General features: G+C 44.6%; 1 protein-coding gene across 1 annotated transcript in view; it reads left to right on the top strand.

Annotated features, from left to right (window-relative positions):
- Positions 1-23,717, top strand: part of TACR1 (tachykinin receptor 1) — a 53,596-nt gene that overhangs the window by 19,421 nt on the left and 10,458 nt on the right. The window contains exon 2 of the mRNA XM_053401484.1: positions 2,124-2,318. Coding sequence (XP_053257459.1) covers positions 2,124-2,318 — 195 coding nt within the window. The remainder of the gene's footprint in view (positions 1-2,123; positions 2,319-23,717) is intronic.

Consider the following 23,717-nt stretch of genomic DNA (forward strand, 5'->3'; position numbering starts at 1 on the left):
ACTCACTCTCACAGGAGGCAGTGATGATGACCAGATAGAGGGCTAGACAAATTTATGGAGGAGGATACAGCAAACAGTGGCTGCTAGCCATGATGGCTCTGCTCTGTCTCCAAGGTCAGATGCAGGAATGCTTCTGAATACCAGTTGCTGGAAGCCAGAGGAAGGGAGAGGGCTGCTCTTGTGCTCAGGTCTTGCTTTCCAGTTTCCAAAAAGGCATCTGGTTGGGCACTATGAGGGTAGGATGCTGGACTAGATGGGCTGTTGGCTTGATCCAGCCAGCTCCTCTGATATTCTTGGTGCTGACCTTTAAAGCCCTAAATGGCCTCAGCTTTGTATACCTGGTCTCCACCTCCATCGTTCAGCCCGGAGACCGAGGTCCGGCTCTGAAGGTCTTCACCCATTGCGAGATGTGAAATTACAGGGAACCAGGCAGGGGGCCTTCTTAGCAGTGGCTCCTGCCTTTCTTTGACATCTCACTCATGTGACTTTTTGGCCTTTGCTTGGGTATCACACGAGCTGCCAAGGCAAGGAAAGCAACAACTGGCTAAGCTGACACATTGCCAAGGAGGATTCAGAAGGTTATACCACTGCAAAGCACGTCAGCTCAGAAAAGCTTTATTTCCTATAATGCAGTCAGCAACACAGTGCCCACGAATCCTCATGCTGTGCTTTGGTCTGCTGAGCTGCACAGCTGGCTCTTCCATTGGTTGGGGTGAGTCAGTTGGCTCAGGTGGTATCTGCTGGGGGTCGGCTGCCCCCTGCTTGCTCCTCCTGAGCTCCCCTCAGCCACCCCCCTCTGTTGGAGGGGAGACCTGGGATTGGTGCATGGACTGTGCTGACCACCCTGAACTCACCTGCTGCCTCAGGTGACGTAGCGGATGCTGCTTGTTCAACAGTGTTGAAGTTAGAGTCAGCTGCCGGTCTGCTTGACTCCTATGCACGGAGCAGAGAGAGGTGCCTTGGGCTGGCCCTGCTGAGCTGTGGCTCCCCTCTTCTTTTTATGTGGGGATCCAGAGGCATCTGGCTCACTCCTCTCAAAAAGCACACACTAGACTTCAGCTTGATACAAATTAAGTACTGTAGAGGGTTTTGTTTTTTTTCTTTTGGGGGGTATGAAAGCTACTGCTGCTCCTTCTAAAGAGACCTTTGGGCAGACACAGATGGTACACAACCAGTCATTTTTGTCTCTTTACTCCTGCTCCTTACTTCCTTTCATCTAGCCTGATGAAGAGTTCTGGGGAACTGAAAAGCTTGCACACAATTCTAGGACATTTTGGTTGTTCTCGGAAAGGTATTGGCTTAATAAAGATTTTGGAACATTTTAAAAACAGGTAACCTTTCCAATCTGACAGCATAGGTGGAATTGGTGAGCTAACTTTATTCTGCCTCTATCAGGATCAGGAAACACTGATATTTAATAAATAAGCATCATGGGTGCCAACACCAAAAAGATCCTACTCCATCTTCCCTTGGATTACCCCTCAGGAAATAGAGGGTGACTGAGGAAGGCTGCATCATAACAACACTATGAGCCTGCTGGATCAGGCCAAGGGCCCATCTAGTCCAGCATCCTGCTCTCACAGGGGCCAACCAGGAGCTCCAGTGGGAAACTTGCTAGCAGGACCTGAGTCCTCTCCCCTCCTGTGGTTTCCAGCAACTGATATTCAGAAGCATTGCTGCCTCCTGCTGTGGAGGCAGAGCAGAGCCACTTGCTAGTAGCCATGGAAAGCCTTCTCCTCCCTGAATTTGTTCAATCCTCCTTTGAAGCCAGCCAGGTTGGCAGCCATCACTGCCTCCTATGGGAGCAAGTGCCATAGTTTAACTATGTGCTGTGTGAAGAAGGACTTTCTTCTATCTGTTGTGAATCTTCCAACATCACCATTCCTTAGGTCAGCCTTCCACAACCTGGTGCCCTCCAGGTGTTTTAGACTACAGTTCCCATCAATCCCAACTTCATATGGCCACGCTGTCCTGGAGTGGAGAGCAGTTGTAGTGTGACAGATCTGGGGGGCACCTGGGTGGCAAAGTTGGCCTTAAAGAATTGGGGGAAACATACGGGGGGTGAGAAGCCCCTTCTCCTTTTTTACTTTCTGCTCCTACATTTTAATTTCTCCCTCTTCCAGGTATATGGCCATTATCCGCCCGCTGCAACCAAGGCTATCGGCCTCAGCCACCAAGGTCGTCATCTGTGTCATCTGGTTACTGGCTTTATTGCTGTCATTCCCACAAGGCTACTACGCAGCAACAGCCGAGCTCCCTGGCCGAGTGGTGTGTCTGGTGGATTGGCCAGAAAATACAACTCAGACCTATCAAATAACGTGAGTTCTTGTGTTTTCTTTGCAATAGAATCATCCTTGGGTTGTGAAGAGAACTCATGACATTGTCCCAATCTAGCAGTGTCCTGATTATCCTAGAAGATGCAAAGAACAAGACATAAGAGCATGAGAAGACTTTGCTGGATCAGAGCAATGGCCCATCTGGTGCAGCATCCTGTACTCACAGTGGCCAACCAGATGCCCCAAAGGGAAACCAGCAAGCAGGATCCGGGTACAAGAGCATACTCCCCTCTTGTGGTTTCCAGCAGCTGGTATTCAGGAGCATTATGGCCTCCGACGAAGAAGGCAGAGCAAAGCCATCTTGACTTATAGCCATTGATAGCCCTCTCCTCCTCCACGAATTTGTCTCATCCTCTTTTAAAGCCATCCAAGTTGGGGGGGCCATCACTGCTTCCTGTAGGAGGGAGTTCCATAGTTTAACTGTGTGCTGCATGAAGAAGTCCTAGGGTGGAATCAAGCTCAGGTTCCCAATGTCAACTGGAGGAAGGCTCCAACCCATGCAACTCTATAGTCACTTTACCTTTTTGGGGGGCGGGGGAGCCCTCAGCACCTCCTCCTGCACTTCCTGGCCTGAGGATGTGATTCTCCCATCACCTCCAAAGTCTGAAGATACTACCCCAGAAGCTGTGTTTGCTCTATAGTCATTCAGAAGCATGTGGCTGCAGAACTGACCACAGGCCCTTTAAAGATAGCGCACAGTTTTTCTCAGGGGTGGGGAGCCCTCAGATGAGTCTGAGAAAGCAGCATCTTCCAAACCACAGCCAAGAGGGCCTGGCAGAATTGGGGTCCCTTCCCCTGTGCCCATCAGAGCAGCATAGCCATAGAATTACAGAATTGCAGAGCTGGAAAGGATCCCAAGGATCATTTAGTCCAGTGTTGGCCAAACCTGGCCCTCCAGCTGTTTCGGGACTACAATTCCCATCATCCCTGACCACTGGTCCTGTTAGCTAGGGATGATGGGAGTTGTAGTCCAAAACAGCTGGAGGGCCAAGTTTGGCCAACACTGATTTTTAGTCCAACCCTCTGTAATGTTGGATCACAGCTAAAGAATCCCTGACAGATGGCCATCGAAACTCTGCTTAAAAACCTCCAGTGAAAAAGTGTCCACTACCTTCTGAGATAGTCAGAAAGTTCTTAATTTTTAGTCAGAATCTCCTTTCTTGTTATTTGAGTCCATTGGTTCAGGCCCTGCCCTCTGGAGCAGCAGAAAACGAGCTCGCTCCATCTTCCATGAGACAGCCCTTCAGATATTTGGTTCTCATATTTCCTCTCAGTCTTTTCTTCTCCTGTCTAAACATGCTCAGTTCCCTCAACTGTTTCTCATAAGGCTTGGTTTTCAGACCCTTTATCATCTTGGTCGCCCTCCAGTCATGTTGCAGTGCCTCACTTTCCCCTGAGTAATGAATATTGCTACATCTAGTTCAGCCCTTTGTTTCCTGCAGTTACTCTGGGGATATCCAGCAGCTTCTCTGAAATCCCAAATCTTCTCTGAAATCCATTGGGTTCAAACAGGACTGTCACTCTCCACAAAGAGGTCTGTTCCCATTTGGATCCAAAGCCTGTTTAGCAGTGTTGCATATTCCCTGTGACTGCTTTACCTGACCTGATTGGGAATCTGTGGGAGCATCACTTTTTCTGACATGCAGTTCCATGTAAATACGATGCCATCTCAGACACTGAGGTCATCCTTGCAACAATAACACCTGCTGGGGGTTTGGCTGCCCTGCTAAAATGGCAGATATCAGGATTTGTAGCTCATTGTCCAGTTATGTAGCTTTATAAATCTTGTCCTGGTAAGAGACTTTGGGGTATTTTGATTAATGCCTTCTTTCTCCTCTGGAACTTCTTTTGCTTCATGTAAATTGAATATTTCACAGTCTCGTTTGTCTGTCTATATTTCCTGCAACCAGTGTGACTTTTACAGCAAATTTTCTGTAAACATCTGATTTCTTTTTCTTTTTTTTTAAGATGGTGCTTCTAAGCCTAAGGGATAGTGTTGCATGTGTTGGGAGCATTTTGGACTGGACAATAACAGCTTCTTTAAAATGGCTCTCAGTGGTTTATGAGCTTTGTGTCAACTGAGATAGAAATTTGGCCTCTTTTATGCTGGTTGATTCCAAGGAAAACACGATTGCTAGACATTCTTTTCCCCATTTGGACACACTGCTGCTAATTCAGTGATAAATTTCTTGACACAAACATGACAAGCTGTGCATTTTGCAAAAGGAGGTTCACCAGGGCCACTTTCACTGGCAGTGGATATGTCATAATATTTTGAAGCAGGGTGATGGATAAGTAAAGCACATGGTTGCAGAGAGCTGATGAAAGGATTGCATTTATTTATTTATTTATTTATTAATGTGAAATATTTTCTTGGTTTACAAAAGTACATGCCTTCTCTCTCTTTTTCAGGTTGTGCAGTCTTTCTTACACATCAGTTACGTTTGTTGTGAGACATTAGTGTTGAGTACAGTCTAAGGTTGGGGAAGAAGAGGGGAGAGAGGAGAGGTGGGGTGGTGAGGCTTTGTATAGTGTATGTTTTGTGTCAGCGTCAACTGGGTAGCTTCTCTTTCTATTTGCTTATTACATTTCCTTGGTAGTGAGAGGGATTGGGGGAGTCCAGGGTGTGGCTGGTTGTCTGTAGATGGCTGCATTTGTGAGTGGGGGGAGGACTTGTTGGGTCAGGGAAGCCAGATTGATTCATATGCTGTCGGTGGATTCTTGTTGTTGTCTTGTTGGGCTGTGTATGTGATATAGGGGAGCCATACTGGGGTGAAGGCGTCCTCTTCTATTTGTCCCAGTGTCAGTTTCAGGTTATTGGTTAGCTTTTCTAGTAAGGCTGTTTCCCATACAATTTGAGACCATTGGGCCATGTTTACTCCTGACAGGTCTCTCCAGTGTATGGATATGAGTCTTCTGGCTGCTGAGAGTAGGTGGGTTATAAGCTCTGTATAATGTGAGTGGTCGTTATGATTTTGGAAGATGTTCAGTAGGGTCAGTTCTGGGATGAGTTCTAATACCTGTTTAGTTATTTTGCATATCTCTTGTAGGACTGCTCTCCGGAAGGGTTGGATTTTAGGGCATTCCCACCTTTGCATGTTTTAGCCTTGCTCCCAAACTGCAGGTTTATTTGACTGTCTTTATACCAACTTTTCAAAGTCTGCTAGTCATTTGTACGTCCAGCACCTTCCTGCTGCCTCCTTGCCTCTTAACACTCCCTAGGTGAATTCCACTGGTCCCCAGGGGGCAGCACTGTCCAGCTAGGGAATCAGTGGGTTCAGAGTGTTGGACTATGACCTGGAAGACCAGGGTTCAAATTCAGCCATGAAACTTGCTGGGTGACCTTGAGGCTGTCACTGTCTGTTGGGTATCTGAGGATAAAATAAATAATAAGATTATGATTATTAGTTTGATGTTTTATTATGTTAAGAGTGGCTGGGGAAACCCAGCCAGATGGGCAGGTTGTTGTTGTTTGTTTGTTTGTTATTAAACAGGAAAAGAGAGAGCCATTTATACAATCTTGAGCTTCTCGGTGGTAAGACGCAATGGAATGTAAGTATGTATGTATGAATACTATTAAAAATAAATTTAGATGCCCCATTAAATCAACATAAGATCATGCTTGGGATCCCTGGCTACTTCTCAGAGGACCTGCCCCACCATCCATAACTTGTGGCGCACTGGTTTGGATGCCGAAACAACTCTGCTCTTGCCTTGGAGACAAGTGCCCCCTGACACCCGCCCCCAGGAATGGAGATATTACCAGTTTTCATTACCAGAAGGTCATTTGCTTTGACATCATATTTTCATTCAGCTCAGAGAAATTGGCTCGTTTCCTCGGCAGCCAATTTATTACCGTCATGATCCATCTTTCTGTGCTTAGCAAACATTGTTCCCATAACCAATCTGATTATCTGCCTTAGTTGAAGCATTTTAGTGAGTCCGCAGCTTGCATTTTAGATGTTGGTTTTTATAACTGGATTTCAGATGTCACTGTGGATATTGCAATGCTTTCCAGCATTCTATTTCCTGCCTCTCTGATTTGCTGTAGTGAAATATGAGGCATATAAATCAACTGGTCGGTGGGGACAGGGAATGTCGGGAGATGGTTGTTAAATGTGAAGCCTGCTGCTCTCATTCAGGGGCCCCTTCTCTGTTGTCTTCACGGAGCCCCTCGCCTCCATTTACAAGAGCTTCCCATGCATTATAATGGAGAGAACTGCTTGGAATGTACAAGCTGCTGCGTCCCAATACTGAAGGCTAGTTTAACAGCTGATCTATGTGTGCTCCCAGAAGCATGCAGAGGTCTGGAATGAAGCCATGTACTCTTCTTTTGCAGGCTGAGCTTTATAATGTGATATTTATTAGGGGTAGGTGAAACCTGTCTCATTATTCCCAGGAGTAGCTTCATCTTGCCAACTATGGGCACTGCATGTTCAGGACACACAGCCACAGAAGTAGTTATGTGCCTTATGTTAAGTGAATCCAGGTAGGTTTGCATGGGGGTCAGACGAGATGACCCTTTGGTTCCCTTCCAACTCCACAATTCTATGTTTCTAACCTGTAAGGCACCACAATGGTAGCATTGGAAGAAATTCTTCTTCTTCTTCTTCTTCTTCTTCTTCTTCTTCTTCTTCTTCTTCTTCTTCTTCTTCTTCTTCTTCACTGTGAGGAAAGACAACCTAATGTGTTCCCTGGAAATTGTTCCTTGGGTCAAGTGTTCATATAACGAGTTGATTATTTCCATTGATTCCTATGGGAAATTTTCTAATACATTTCTGACCACGAAATTTTGAGTCCCAAAAGCAAAACAAACAAACAAACAGGAAAACCCAGGAAAATCCTCTTTGATTTGTCCAAATACTCACCTTCCCTCCCTCCTTTCCTCAGCTAACCAGGAAATGGTCTCTGCATATCTGAATCTATGGTGCATTTAACAAGGTTTAGGTACTAACTCCTTGTGTTCAGATTAAGTGAATTTTCACATAGCAAATGTTCGTAAAGCAGGACTTGAGTGAGGTAGTTGTTTTTTCTTAGATTTATACCCTGCACATTCCCCCAAAGGAGTCCTCCTTTGCCAGCTTCCTGGTTAGACTGCTGCAATGTGTTATACACTAGGCTGCCTTTGGAGACAGTTTGGCAACTGCAGATTATTCCCAGTGCAGCACCCAGGCCACTAACTGGGACTAAGCATTTTGGTCCAATGCTTATGTGACTTTTACTGGCTCAGGGTCCATTTCCAGGTCCAGCTCAAGGTGAGGATGGGGGAGAAAGTAGTTCAGTTTGCACACCTTCTGAACCGCTATGCAGACTGAAACAGAGCTATCCTGTGAAATTTGTACTTCTTAAATTTTTATGACGTAGCTATCCAACCAGAAATGCATCTTTAAAAACGTATATTAGGGGGAACAAAAAAATTTTTTCCTTCCAGTAGCACCTTAAAGACCAACTAAGTTAGTTCTTGGTATGAGCTTTCGTGTGCATGCACACTTCTTCAGATACACAGTATATTAGGGGGAAAGTTCATATATTAGTGTAAATAACATACAGAGATATATTAAATTTGAAGAAATGGCTTATAAAACTGTTTAGAGGGGAAGATACACACAAAAATGAGTATATTAAGAGAAATATATTCTTGCTACAGTACTGCTGTTGGGAGTAACTGTTAGGGATCTAGGCAGAAAAGTGTGAGTCATGTACTCAGGTTCCCATTGTGAGTTTTGGAGACTGGCTGTTCTGTGCAAAGAACTCCTCTGTTGTTCAACATATCCTTTCCTCAGGTTCCCTCTTCTGAGCTCTAAGTGTGTAGGACACAAAGCCAAAGAGATAGAGCCCCATCATCTGAGGCTGTGTACAAACCATACCTTTAAAGCACATTCAGAACACGTCCTTTCCCTCAAAGAATCCTAGGAATTGTAAATTGTTAAGGGTGCTGAGAGTCGTTAGAAAAACCACCACCCTATTCTCCTCACAGAGCTACAATTCCCAGAGTGGTTTAATACTATTTTTTTCCCGGGAAACTCTGGGAATTGTAGCTCAGTACAGCTCCCAGGATTCTTTGGGTGAATCCACGGCTGTTAAAGTGGTATGAGAGCACTTCCAATGTAGGAGGCAGATGCTGGATGGTTGCTGGTCCAGAGATAAGTCAACTCACTGAACTCACTGTCCCAAAACAGCATCCTTTCAGCAGGGGCCGCTCCAGGCCATGGGCTGGAGGCAGGGGATAGTGCCAAAGAGACAAGATCAAGTTCCAAAGAAAGACAGCTCAGGCTCTCAGGGCCTGGGGCACATGCATTGCAGGGGGTTGGACTAGATGGCCCTTGGGACCCATTCAAGCTATACAGTTGTATCACTCTACATAGTGAGAACCAGGAACAAGGTCAAGATGTGAGGCAGCAGGAGTGTGTGCGTTATCAAGTAAATATATGGCACGTAGGAGAAACAGCTATAACCCAGGAGGGCAGCTCTTCCAAGTCAGTTCTTCAGGAGAAGTTTGTTGCCCTGCTATGCAGGCTCCCAGATCTCAGCAGAAATCACATTTGTGTTAACCATCAGCTCCGATTGTAGTGAGTGTCTACACTTATTTATTTCATTTATACCCCACCATCTTTCTCCTAAGGAGCTCAAGGTGGTGCACAGGGTTCTTGCCTTCCTCATTTAATCTCCATAACATCCCTGTGAGGTAGGTTAGGCTGAGAGGCAGTGATTTGTCTAAGGTCACCCACCCAGGGAGCTTCATGGCCAAGTGGGGATTCGAACCCTGATCTCTCCCAGGTCCTAGTCTATCTGCTACACCACACTGGCTCTCATAAACAGAACAGCAGCAGTAGAGGTCTGGGAGCCCAGGAGTAGAGCTGAGCTCAAAGTATGAGGTGGGTCCCAATTCAAGGCAACAGTTGGGGAAAGGAGGCTGGTGTAGACAGGGTCCACGCATTGGCAATTGTAGGAATGTTCAGGGATGCAGGAGAGGATATATTGTTTGATTATAGCCTTTCCAACTTGTGTTAACAAGTTCCATAATTTAGCAGAGTAACATTCCCCTTTTTAAACTCGCAGCGGATGCGTTTGCTCAGGCTCGCTAAAGCCTCTATAATAACTGTTCTGGTATTTTCCCCTTATTCACTCATAAAAGATAAGACATGACACAGTCTTCTATAGAAGTATAAAAAGAGTTTACTCACTCACATTCTGTTTACAATCGGATCCCTGAAGGCAGACTTAGTTTCCAGGTGTATATTACTTTTCTAAGCTATCTCATAAGGAGACAGTCCCTTTGTCCTCTCTTGGCTGGAGAGCATCTTTGGCTAAGCAGATGTTGCTTCTTCGATGCATGTGGACAAAAAGAGATGGCTGCCCTGCCCTGTGCTTTTGTCATTACCTGCACAGGTGAGGCCACGCCCACCTCTAGTCACATGCAGAGGAAGTTTGTCTCAGCCCAGAAGGAAACAGGAAGTTTACCTGCTGGCTGGACAAAAATTCCTCCCCATGTGTAAACATGTTCACTCTAGGAATGTTGTACTTGACTGCTCTTGTGTTTCACATCCCACAGCAATATGTTGTTTAGCTTGAAGGGCAGGTTCTGAGGCCCTGGATTTCTAGAGCCAGGTGCCCTGGAGACGGGCCCTTGGGGTCAGATGATTGAATGCTGAGGCTGACAGATATGGCAGAACCTAGATCAGGCATCCTCCCGGGCTTGTAGGTGGCTTGTAGAGCAGTGGGGTTGCAGGAGGCAAGGTGTGGGAGTCTGTCTGCTGGAAATCCTGGTTTGAGAGACACCCTCTCCCTTCCACAATTCGACTGCACAGAGAGAGAGAGAGAGAGAGAGAGAGAGAGAGAGAGAGAGAGAGATGCCATCACCACAAACAGGTTCCATTCAGGCAGGAAGTGTACATTGAAAGAGAGCTTGGCACTCATTTCACAGAAACATGATCAAGAACTTGTAGGATTTTGATTGCGGGATCATTTCAGGCAAAGGCGGCTCTGAAAGGAAGGCTGGTTTTAAAAAGAAGAAAAATCTACATCTCATTTGAATCACATTTTATTTTTTTTAAAAATCTCTGCTTGTTTAGCATGGCAGCCAAGAAGAATAGAAGGAGGAAGCTACCTTGAAGTACCTGAAGGCAGGTGTTCAGGGCTATTCAAGCTCATTTCATGATGACCTTGAATCATGACATGGGTATGAAACACTTCTTCACAGATGAGATTCAGCCCATGTTACAAGCTGTACGTCTGAACCTACATGTGTGTCTTGGAACTCAAGGACTAGATGACCCTACAATTCTATGCTTCTATCTATATTGCTACACACACTCCTGAGAGGTTGGGATCTTTTTTCTGGAGTTAGTGTGTGTGTCTGTTATGAATACGTGTTTGCCCTTAACCTTGTGCCCCAAGAAGTTCATGCACAAGAGGAAAGGAGAGAGGCTGGTTTATTACATGAAATGAAAGTGACAGAGTATGTGGATGGTGCTTTTGTTTGAGAGATGATAATTAAAATTTGCTGATAACACAAGATTAGTATGCTGATCTTTGCTTTAAATGTTAAGAGGTCAGAATATTTACCTATCCCTTCCAAAACACATTTACGATCAAGACTTGTACCAGAGCTAAAATAGTTTAACAACTGGGGGGATATTATATATCATGCCAACTTTGCTGATACGATGATGTGCAGAAACAAGCCCCATGGAAGTCTAGACTGGCACACCATTTCATCCATTCCTCCTGTGCTCTCTATAAAATATTATTTGCAGGTAACACAAATAAATATAAAATTTGGTGTAACTTTTGGAAGTGACATAGGATCAGAAAAATCTTGGCTTCTCAGTTTCCTGTCATGTCATCGTTACTCCTGTACAGTGGTACCTCCGGTTAAAAACTTAATTCGTTCCGGAGGTCCGTTCTTAACCTGAAACTGTTTTTAACCTGAGGTACCACTTTAGCTAATGGGGCCTCCCACTGCTACCGCACAATTTCTCTTCTCATCCTGAAGAAAAGTTCTTAACCCGAGGTACTTTTCTGGGTTAGCAGAGTCTGTAACCAGAAGCGTCTGCAACCAGAAGTGTCAGTAACCTGAGGTACCACTGTACAAGAAAACCTTCTATTGAAGTGAATTGGCACAGTTATTTACTCAACTCAAAGGGGATTTTGTCTCAACATGCATAGATCTAGTACATTCCTCATGCCACATACATCACTCACTTCAGGAAATTCTCTCATCGCTTGCTGATTCTGAGTTGGATGTGTGACCAGACTGCAGTTAAAGTCCTGTATCTGAAAGCAATGTCAAATGATTTGAAATTTCCATATGTGGTCCTTGATTTTAGATGCAGGTCACCAGGAAGGCCAGTGCAGTGTAGGAGCCCTTCAGACAGACACAGATGAGGACATTCTGGGGTTGAAATTCATGACATGCCCCCAGCTGTGACCTGCACATACTCATTACTTCCTCGGTTTGATCGGAGGACAAGATGAAGAACATCTCTGCCATGTGGAGGAGGCTGAAGTCATTGCAGTGTCCTTTCATTACATATTTATGAATGCAAAGCATAATCTGTTCGTTGATGTGACGATGAAGGCCTCCAGCTTGATAACAGGCATTAGATTCACACTCTGCCTCCAAGCAGAGACTGAGACTAATAACTTGCTGAAATCTAAAAAACCCATTGGTTTAATTAAGGTATCACATTTTCTTACACAGAAAGGAGAAAGCTGGCTGCACTGGATGCCATGTCAATAAGGTGGTCAATGAAAGCATAAAACTTGTTGATTTAGAGCACAGCAACCCGTCCCTGGAAATTGATATGCTTCCTTTTGGCAATCTCCATTCTCCCCCAAGGGAGTGTATTAGAATCAGGAGCGCAGGTAGAATCTAGTACAAAAAATGAATTATGTAGGTTAGAATTTGAATAAGGTTTTTTTTAAAAAAAAAATCCTCATTGACTTCAGTAGCTTTTTACTGTTGCTTAGATGAGAGTCCAGGTCTTGCTTTACTGAGACCCCAAGTAGCATTCTTCAGTCCTCTGTGTCCTCCTTTATTTTTGCCTGTGCTGATAATTGATACTGTGCTAGGGAAGTCTCTGACATGGACTGGCTGCACTGGTATGACAGTCTGGAGGGCTTGTTTCCAGGGAACAAAGCTGTCAGAATGCTTGTAGTCAGATTTGTGTGAGGGAAGGGAAAGTTGTCTGACTGGCTAAGAGCCAAACTTTACATGGGTCCTTGAGAAAGAAAGGTTTGCAACATGCCAAGGACAGGTAAGATGTCTTGGGCAGTAGGGTCCCAGAGTCAAGGTGGCTGAAAGAATTTCAGATACAGATTGGAGGGGGAAGGGCGGGAGGCTGCAGAAATTATACATTACTCCAAGAACTGACAGCTCTAAGTTACACAATATAAGGTAGCATTCATATTCATTCTGTAGCATCTTCCATGGCCATATTTTACTAGCTTTTAGCTGCTGGTTCTCTTTGGATACATCTACATTATGGAATTGTAGAGTTGGAAGGGACCCAAAAGGGTCTTTTATTCGCTGCGATGCATTCTGAATAGCAAACCCTTCCCTTTAATCCAATGTTTCTCAAACTTGGGTAGCCAGCTGTTGTTGGACTTCAACTCCCATCATCCCTGACCACTGGTCCTGCTAACTAGGGATGATGGGAGTTGTAGTCCAACAACAGCTGGCTACCCAAGTTTGTTGAGCTTTTTAAAAAGATTTAACACCAAAATTGTTGACTTTTTTAGGATTGAAGTTATGCAGCTTTTAAAAAACTTATACACCAGGAAATAAATTGCCACAGGGGCTGGATTAAATCGACCAGTGGGCCGGATTAGGCCCCCAGGCTGGACTTTGGACATGCCTGGTCTATAGGAAGATAAATGGGAACTGAAATGCTTATGGATGTACCTTGAAGACCAGCTGACCAGGGGGAGGAGGAAATCCGATCAGTTCAGTGCCTGCCCTGGCACTTGGAGGCAGGATGTAAGGTAGGCAGAATACAGACCTTCTTGGCTTCCTCCTGGAATGCTAGAGTTGCCCCCTTAACCACAGCTGGAAAGGCCTTGCAAGCAGAAGTTCCCAGGTTCCATCCCCACCATCTCCAAGAGAAACGGCCTGAAATCCTAGTGAGCTGCTGCAAGTTTGGGTAGACAGTGCTGAGCTAGATGGGCCAGTGGTCTGACTCCATAAGCCAGCTTCCTGGGTTCCACAGCTGAGTTATTGTGGCTGCTAAAGTTTCGTCTCAGTGCAGATCCATGCCAGCCGGAGCAGGTCATGGTCTCTGTGAAACCCGTCAGGATCTCTCCTGCCTGCCTGCCTTCCAGGCTCTGTGGACAAAGCAAACTTCCAAGCCTGGAGGCCTTTTCTTTGTATTTAAACCTTTCCATGGCCATCTGTGAGAACCTGTGTGGTGTAGTTCCTGTTCCTGTGCTTTCCAGGACTGAGAAATCTGCTTTGTGGACATTAAAATGAGAACTGCCATGCTTAATTAGTGCAATTCATTTTCAGTCAACAAAACAGGTATCCGCAATTAATGGTAGCAGATTTTATTTTATTGTCTACCATTACTTATAAAAACTGCAGGTGGCAAGAAGCTGTCTCTCTCCCCCTCTGAAGAAAAACAAGTATTTTCTTTTGTTAGATTTGTCGTCATCTTAGCAGAGGGCAAGCTTTGCTCTCATCTTCCAAGGTGACAGCAAATCTAGAAAAACAATTTTTCCTCCCTTCAGACTATTTTACACATATGCAAATTCAATAATTCATACAATCAAGAGACCACTATTTCTTTAATAGGATGACAGCCATAATTTTTAAAATGTTCTGAGTATAGCAGGGTTTATTCATGCAGTCATTTTTAATGGAACAAGGTGTTATATTTCCACAAGCTCAATAAAATAGAACAAGTTACACAAAGCACCATGTTCACACGTCACAGTGTGGGGCATGAGCAAATTGTGCCTGCTTCTCTCTGGGCATCCAGTGATGCACAGGGTGGGAGTATGAACGCTGCATTCAGAAGCCAGCTAATTCAGAGTGGTGGATCTGCAGCCTTGGAGGAGCCCATGCCTTGTCCATCCACTTAGTCTACCTTATATTTTGGAAAGTAGTTCATCTGTTCGCTTTGCATTCGGACACCTCTTGAGATATTGTTCCATGCCACCCCACTCTCCAAGCAGAGACAGAATCCAGCTGTTTCAGGCACTTACGTATTTTTTGCTTTATAAGACTCACTTTTTCCCTCCTAAAAAGTAAGGGGAAATGTGTGTGCGTCTTATGGCACGAATGCAGGCTGTGCAGCTATCCCAGAAGCCAGAACAGCAAGAGGGATCGCTGCTTTCGCTGCGCAGCGATCCCTCTTGCTGTTCTGGCTTCTGGGATTCAGAATTTTTTTTCCTTGTTTTCCTCCTGCAAAAACTAGGTGCGTCTTATGGTCTGGTGCGTCTTATAGAGCGAAAAATACGGAACTCAAGTTCAGTTTCCTTGGACTGAAGGTCAGCGGAGACTGCAGTGTCTTTAGGATGTATGATTTCATTTACAAATATCCACAACCTGAGCATCAGGTGGAGGGACTCACAGCATTAACACCCCAAAAGATATTGCTTCTCCATTAGTCGCAGCTTTGGATCCAGCACACAGCAAGCAGGTATCTGTTTCTCCATCCTCCAGCCTGCTTACAGCTTGGCCCCCACATGCTATGCATGCCATTGTTCTCCTAGTTAGCAGCTAGGTGGTACAGGATGGAGGAAAGGCCCACCCATTAGCTTGGGGGGCCCCATCACTTAGTTGTAGCTCATTGCAACTCAGTGGCGTAGCGTGGGGGGTGCAGGGGAGCCAACCGCACCGGGCACAACATCTGGGGGTTAGGGTTAGGGGGTGCAAATCCACGGGCTAGGGGGCGCAAATTACTTGCCTTGCCCCGGGTGCTGACAACCCACGCTACGCCACTGTTGCAACTGATTTCCTTCTTTTGGATGCTGATGAGGGCATATAAGTGGCCAGCTAAGGTAATTGTCTTACTAGGAAACTTAGCTGACTAGCTCAGCAACCTCCTCTGTTAAATTCTAACCCTCCCTGGGTGAAGGACCCCAAGAATTGGAAGGATCGGGCATCATGCAGACCCCACAAACCCACATCTTTGTAAGTAACTTTTGCATGATGGTTCCTGAGAACAAGGAGCTGGTTTTATGCCTGTGTTTGGATACAATTGGATCCCATTTTGAATTGCGATGATGGACTGAACATTTCAAAATGGCACTGATTTGTTTTGTTTTGTATCTTAGAATTACTGAGCAATGTTGGATATGAGGCTGCGGCTATTTGTAAATAAAGGGACTATTACTCCCCTCCAAAGAAATATTCCTAATAAATATTGCAAAAATGCCATGAGGATAACCCACAGCAGCAAAAGAACAAATGTCTTCCTTCCCTCCCTCCCCCCATCCCTTCTAAAGAGTGCTGCTTTCATGACCTCCTTCCAAAGTTCCCTCCAACTCCCAGCCCTGTCATTCAGCATCATATCAGCTAAGGACGATTCTGGGGGCATGGAGTCTGAAGCCTCTGGCTTTTTCAACGAGGATGAGTTTTGCATCCAGCCTGTTGTTTCCATTGTGATAGCCAGACACTTCCGTGTCTAAACTTTAGCCTCTGAAACAATATACGCCAACCCACCAAGCAACCCAAAGGGGAAGGGGTGTGTGTGTCATGACAGCACAATCATGTAACAATGCAGATAGAAAAGCTCTCATTATCGTATGCATTCATTTATTCTCTTTTATTATTTTCATCCTGCTTTTCTACAAATGCTTACAAAACAGCATAGTAATATATTTAAAAAAGCAGGAAAGAAAACCCACTGAAAAACTACCAGTTGTCATGCAAAGCAGTGCTAAAATAGCACAAAAGCAATAAAATGTGAAACCCAGTTGCAAGTCGGGTGGTGAGTGCCACTGGCTATGTAGTCAAAATAGAGCCACCACGAAACAAGATGGTGGTTTTGGCATGGTCAGAGCAGGTGCAGATTTTGGTAATATGATGTCCTGAGCCAGGACAACTTTTGGCACTCCTCCTAAATATTTCTTATTTTCACAATATTTATTATTATTTTGAGCTCCCTCGACTTGGCACCCTGTGCGGGGAAACTGCCCACATTCTCCTAAATCCAGAGCTGGTGAGAGGAACCCTGAAGTTTGCAAAAGTACAAATAAACACCTACAAAGAGTGTGTATTGGGGAGGGAGGGACACAGCCCAATGAAGGTAAAGCGTGCTCAGCAGCTGATATGGAAAACCCATGGTGCTGGTGGAATAGATAACCTGGAGGAGGGCATGGCTGGCTGGCATTCCACTAGAAGGTGGGGATATACAGAAACTTTTTGTTCCAAGGTTGCATTTGGATACATTGTGCATCTATTATGAAAATGCAGTATAGTACACATGCAATCAATTTCCCTTCTCAAAAACTGGACAACTTTAAAAGAAGATAGAACAGATTCATAGAAGATAAGTGTGATGGGTTTTCTTCAATTAACCACACCAATTGTGATGTTCTAGTCAGCTTTATATTGTCATAGCAGCAGTCGCTGGGGAACCACCCAAAGTAGAGTCTCCAGGCCTATAAATCCCACAGGCTTACATACCACCCAACATTTCTCTGATGAAAACAGGGACTTCCTATTCTACAACATTAAGCTTCTTGCGTGTTTGATCTCACCACACACATATATGCATCTTTTGCCTTGAGCCAATTACAACCTCTGTTCATCTTCCTTGCCTTGTCACCAGCTTCTTCCCTCTCCCCATCTCAGAAGATGTTGCTGCTGCCGACTCTCTTCCTGCTTCCACTGGTCCTGCAATTCATGTGCCCAGTGTACAGGTCCAATCCTTAAGATGAACAGCTTCTTGGGCACGGGGGACCTTCGACTCACCACCACCACTGTGGTTAGTTTTGCTGTGTTGCCAAGTCTATGTCTTATGCAGGATTGCAAACCCTAGCATGTGTAGCCAGTCCTACAGCTCCTAGGCTTTCCTAGCAATCTCCATTAAAAGAACCAACCACCCACTCATTTTGCCCTTGTACTGCATACAGAATGTGGGTTTCTGGACACCATACTTCTGTTGATGCAGTCTAGAATTGCATTAGTGTTTTTTTGCTGCTGCATCACACTGTTGACTCATGTTAAGCTTGTGGTCTACTAAGACCCCTAGATCCTTTTCACAATGTACGTACTGCTGGCAAGCCTGGTGTCCCCCATCCTTTATTTGTGCATCTGGTTCTTCCTGCCTAACCTTACATTTGTCCCCACGGAAATTCATTTTGTTAGCTTACGTTCAGTTCTCCAATCTGTTATGGTCATCTTGAATCCTGATTCTATTTACTGAGCTATCAGCTACCCCTCCAGTTTGGTGTCACCTGCAAATTTGATAAACATCAAGTACCAACTGAACGTCAGCCAACTGTCTTGAGCCAAAGGATTAGGGTGAATGTTTTGGTTGAAGTAGGTACTGGGTGACCTAGATGGCCTCTGCAATAAATTGTGTCTAATCACTGTGCTCCTGTGAGATCTAAAATGCTGACATAGGTTATGAAACAGAGAAGATTGTGAAAATTTTCAAGCACAGAGACTTTAGATTAGAGCAGCATCTGTGAACTGTGTTCACCAGTCTTCCTGGTTATTATGGCCTTTGACTTTGTGATGTTTCTCCATCGCCTTGACATTTGATGAGCGATGTTTCACCAAGTAAACAAGAAAAACAAAACAGGCCACTGCCTTTATATCTAAAAGGTCAGGGCATTTGATAAAGGTGTCTGTTGAGCAGGTCTGTGGGTGAAAATGTCTCGGACAACCTCTCTTTCCCCTCCCCTAGTAGAAGAGAGGCAGAGTTGCATCCTTTTTCTCTTTAAAGGGCATTCTCTTTAAAGCTCTTTTCCAACACATGCAGTGAAAGGCCTGTGGATGTCACTACAAATTAGCTCCATTTTGCCATCCCCTGATGATCTTGGTTATTTAGTGCCACTGCCTTTTAACATTTATCCCCCTGTTTTTCAAACTGAAGTCTAATCTGTCCCAATTTTATTAGCTGATCAAATGGTTTCAGCCCGGGAAGAGAGAGCTTCCACCATTTGCAGCTTGCTGCAATTAAGTTGTCCTCCTCCCTTTTCATTTGCAAAATGAAAAAGAACACATCTAGACTAATCTGTAGCGTGCTATTTTGTGATTGCCAAACAACTTGATTAAGTTATGCTGTGGTATTTTCCTCTCACTCTGCAGCTTTGCAGGCTTAATAGATAGCCTAAAATAATAATAAAGCATGACACAGTATCACCTTTCACCTTTGGTAGTCTGAGTTTCTAGGGTATAATTCAGTGGATTTTTGTTTGTGACAATTCCTAATTTAGACCCATTTCTTTTTTTTTCTTTTTTTTAAATATTTTTATTAAACAGTTTTTATAGCCACACAAACAAAACATAACAACGACAAATACATAAACAAACAATAACAGAAACAAAACAAAAAACAAGTACCATTTCATATCCTAATTTCTTAAACCTTTCTTCCTCGACTTCCTCATGCCTCCCTTTTCTGTATTCCAAATTCTAATCAATTACTCAGCAAATCTTCCCTTATTTTACTTTAAATTTAAGCTAATCTTCCTTATTCTCCTTGTCTTAACCATTACTAATAGTAACCATTTACTTTCCAGTCCAACATCATTCTAACTGTCATTAATTTTGTAGTATTTCTTTAGATAGTCCTTGAACTTTTTCCATTCTTCTTCCGCTGCTTCTCTTCCCTGGTTTCGGATTCTGCTCGTCATTTCTGCCAAGCCCATGTAGTCCATCACCTTCATCTGCCATTCTTCCAGTGTGGGTAGATCCTGTGTCTTCCAGTACTTTGCAATGAGTATTCTAGCTGCTGTTGTAGCATACATAAAGAAAGTTATATCCGTCTTTAACACCCCTTGGCCGACAATGCCCAAGAGAAAGGCCTCTGGTTTCTTATTAAAGGTATATTTAAATACCTTTTTGAGTTCATTATAGATCATTTCCCAGAATGCCTTAATCTTCGGGCACGTCCACCAAAGGTGAAAAAATGTACCTTCCTTTTCTTTACATTTCCAACATTTATTATCAGGCAAATGGTAAATCCTTGCAAGCTTGACTGGGGTTATGTACCACCTATAAATCATTTTCATAATATTTTCTCTTAAGGCATTACATGCCGTGAATTTCATCCCGGTGGTCCACAACTTTTCCCAGTCAGCAAACAAAATATTATGACCAATGTCCTGAGCCCATTTAATCATAGTTGATTTAACCGTTTCATCTTGTGTATTCCATTTCAGCAGCAAATTATACATTTTTGACAAATTCTTAGTACTGGATTCTAACAACTAATTTAGACCCATTTCAGGGCGGAGAACCTGGTTTATTACCAGGGCTACTCATGGGGTTTTGTATGAAAGTGTAATCAGTTTTTGTGAGGTGACTGGTTGATTGCATGGGTGGCTTTTTAAGTTTTCTTTGAAGGTGAAAAGACACCCATGGCAAGCTTATTCATCACACCAGTACTTTGGCCTCAGGGATTCCTGTTTTCTAGGAAGGGATATCTTGCATTTCTGACACTTAGGGATCATCTACACTCCCATTTGTCCCGCGATTTCTAGGCATAGATCCAGGAAGTTTTTCTTTTATCCTGCCACTTTCCCTGGGAAAACCCACTGTTTAGTGTGAATAGGAACAATCATCAACCACATTTTCTACAGATTGATGTTTGTTCCGATTCAGCTATAAAGAGCTGATTTTCCCAGGGAAAGTGGCAGGACAAAAGAAAAACCTGCCTAGAAATCTCAGAGCAATAGCAGAATAAAGGGAAGTGTGGATCAGTGGCGTTGTGTGGGCACGGCTATGGAGGCAGTTGCCCTGGACACAAAGTTCTTAGGGATGCAAAATTTCAAAAGAAAAGAAAGTAGTAATAATGAATAAAAAATAGTGTGCCCTCTCCTTCACACAGAAAATCTCCTGAAGTTCATGTGGGCAAACTGAGGAGCAGATTTTGGTGATGCCCAGTTGCTAGGGAACCCTCCACTTTAGAAAGATACCTGCTGCTGACCAACCCTCTGTCCTTCTCTCCGCCATGCTCAACGCTCACGTGGCAACGCGACTGCCACTTGGGTAGGTTGCCAAGCTATTGCCCCTTCTTCCTAGCCTATCAGCAGATGGGGCAGAGGAGCTCCACCTCACACCACTCCCCCCTTGCCAGCTGGTCTGCTGGTGGTGCCAGAGGCAACATGGAATAAGATGACAAGTGGGTTATCAGCTGCAGACCAATCAGAAGAGAGAGTTGGGGTAAGGGGACAGTGCCAAGGAGAATGAGTTATTGTCGACCTGCCCCCCCCCAAGTATCTCTGCAAAGGGAAACTGATCCTGGCTTTGTAGAGGAAGTTGCTGGCCCCTAACATGGGTAGGGGTGCAATACTTGCCTTGCCCTGGATGCTGGCAACCCACACTACGCCACTGGTGTGAATGAGCCCTTATACTCGATAAATCCTTGTCCCTATAACTTTTCAGAATGGTTTCTTGTGGTGTTCCAGTGTGACGTAGTGGTTAGAATGTTGGACTAAGACCTGGGATACCAGGATTCAAATGCCCACCATGAAGCTCGCTGGGTCACCTTGGGCCAATCACTTCCTCTCACTTCCTCTAACCTACCTGGATAGGAGAAGGGGGGGGACTGTGTACACCACCTTGAGCTGCTTAACGAAAAAGGTGGGATATAAATGCAATGAATGAATGAATGCTGCTGTAAATTAAATATTCTGCAGATTGCGGGGGGAGCGGAAGAGAAGATTTGGATAATATATTTACCAAATGACTTGCTAACTGGGCATATATGATTGGAGCAAATGATTCAGCAGAGGAAACACAACCCAGAATAACTAAGGAATAGTACAAGAATACTTGGCTAGTTTAGATGTATTCAGGGCCAGATGAACTGCATCCAAGAGTATTAAAAGAACTGGCAGATGTGATCTCAGAACCACTGGCAGTCATCTTTGAGAATTCCTGGAGAACAGGCAAAGTCCCGGCAGACTGGAGGAGGGCAAATGTTGTCCCTATTTTCAAAAAGGGGAAAAGAGAGGACCCAAATAATTACCGCCCAGTCAGTCTGACATCAATACCAGGGAAGATTCTGGAGCAGATCATTAAGCAAACAGTCTGTGAGCACCTAGAAAGGAATGCTGTGATCACCAATAGTCAGCATGGATTTCTGAAAAATAAGTCATGTCAGACTAACCTGATCTCGTTTTTTGACAGAATTACAAGCCTGGTAGATGAAGGGAACGCAGTGGATGTAGCCTACCTTGATTTCAGCAAGGCATTTGACAAGGTGCCCCATGATATTCTTGTAAAGAAGCTGGTAAAATGCGGTCTTGACTATGCTACCACTCAGTGGATTTGTAACTGGCTGACTGACTGAACCCAAAGGGTGCTCATCAATGGTTCCTCTTCATCCTGGAGAAGAGTGACTAGTGGGGTGCCACAGGGTTCTGTCTTGGGCCCGGTCTTATTCAACATCTTTATCAACGACTTGGATGATGGGCTCAAGGGCATCCTGATCAAATTTGCAGATGACACCAAACTGGGAGGGGTGGCTAACACCCCAGAGGACAGGATCACACTTCAAAACGACCTTGACAGATTAGAGAACTGGGCCAAAACAAACAAGATGAATTTTAACAGGGAAAAATGTAAAGTATTGCACTTGGGCAAAAAAAATGAGAGGCACAAATACAAGATGGGTGACACCTGGCTTGAGAGCACTACATGTGAAAAGGATCTAGGAGTCTTGGTTGACCACAAACTTGACATGAGCCAACAGTGTGACGCGGCAGCTAAAAAAGCCAATGCAATTCTGGGCTGCATCAATAGGAGTATAGCATCTAGATCAAGGGAAGTAATAGTGCCACTGTATTCTGCTCTGGTCAGACCTCACCTGGAGTACTGTGTCCAGTTCTGGGCACCACAGTTCAAGAAGGACACTGAGAAACTGGAACGTTTCCAGAGGAGGGCAACCAAAATGGTCAAAGGCCTGGAAACGATGCCTTATGAGGAACGGCTAAGGGAGCTGGGCATGTTTAGCCTGGAGAAGAGGAGGTTAAGGGGTGATATGATAGCCACGTTCAAATATATAAAAGGATGTCACATAGAGGAGGGAGAAAGGTTGTTTTCTGCTGCTCCAGAGAAGTGGACACGGAGCAATGGATCCAAACTACAAGAAAGAAGATTCCACCTAAACATTAGGAAGAACTTCCTGACAGTAAGAGCTGTTTGACAGTGGAATTTGCTGCCAAGGAGTGTGGTGGAGTCTCCTTCTTTGGAGGTCTTTAAGCAGAGGCTTGACAACCATATGTCAGGAGTGCTCTGATGGTGTTTCCTGCTTGGCAGGGGGTTGGACTCGATGGCCCTTGTGGTCTCTTCCAACTCTATGATTCTATGATTCTATGATATATTTCTATTTTGGTGACAACTTGCTATCAGAGTGTCAGCAGCTTCCTTTCTGCCTGTGTTTGAATGGCTTTTAGCACCAACCATTCAAAGATAGCCTGTCAGCCAAGATGCAGAGCAGCAGCAGCAGCAGCAGCTGTGAGAAGTGGTCATGGCTCATGTAACTCAGTACTTCTCTTGACCCAGGAGAGCTCCAAGGAAGACTTGGCTTCTCTTCTGCAGAAAGGTGGTTAATTGGAAGTCAGTTGCCGAGAAGGAAAGCAGCAGGCAGGGGATTCCTAATAGCATCAACTCTACTCCTCTGCCTGTATAAATGTTTCTGTCAGGCACATATGGAAGCTCTCTAAGTGCATTAAGTTCTTAATCACAATGAAAAGCATGATCCAGACCAGGGTGAGAGGAAATGGATCCAGCCAGCAGGCCAGAGCCAGACCTTCTCCACCCTTCCCTCTTGCTCGGTTCCTCTGCTTGCACCAGTGGTCACAGTGAAGCTTTGCAGTGACACTGCCCAGCTGCTGGCTCATTTTCTTTTCGTCGATGGGAGCAAAGTGTCATTTCCCCCTTTCTTCTTCAGCAAGCCATTTGCAAATTACTCACAATCAGTGATGGTTGACCTGCATATGGGTCCACCCATCTGGGCTGTTCCAAAGGTTTCAGCTCTCAGGAACTCTTGACACGGATGCTGGTGGCTGCCAGAATCTCAGTTGCCTCCAAATGGAAAACCTTACAGAATTTGCAACTTTTGCTTCGGTATATAAATATGTGGATCTTAGCAATAGCTGCAAGAAATGACTCATAAATTATGTGTTGCCAAAGGCTTGGGAGACCTTGGAAAATCCTATGTTGTTTGGTGGGATTTTAGCTTATATACAGCAAAT

This window comes from Podarcis raffonei, chromosome 8, assembly GCF_027172205.1.
Source record: "Podarcis raffonei isolate rPodRaf1 chromosome 8, rPodRaf1.pri, whole genome shotgun sequence".
NCBI lineage: Eukaryota > Metazoa > Chordata > Lepidosauria > Squamata > Lacertidae > Podarcis > Podarcis raffonei.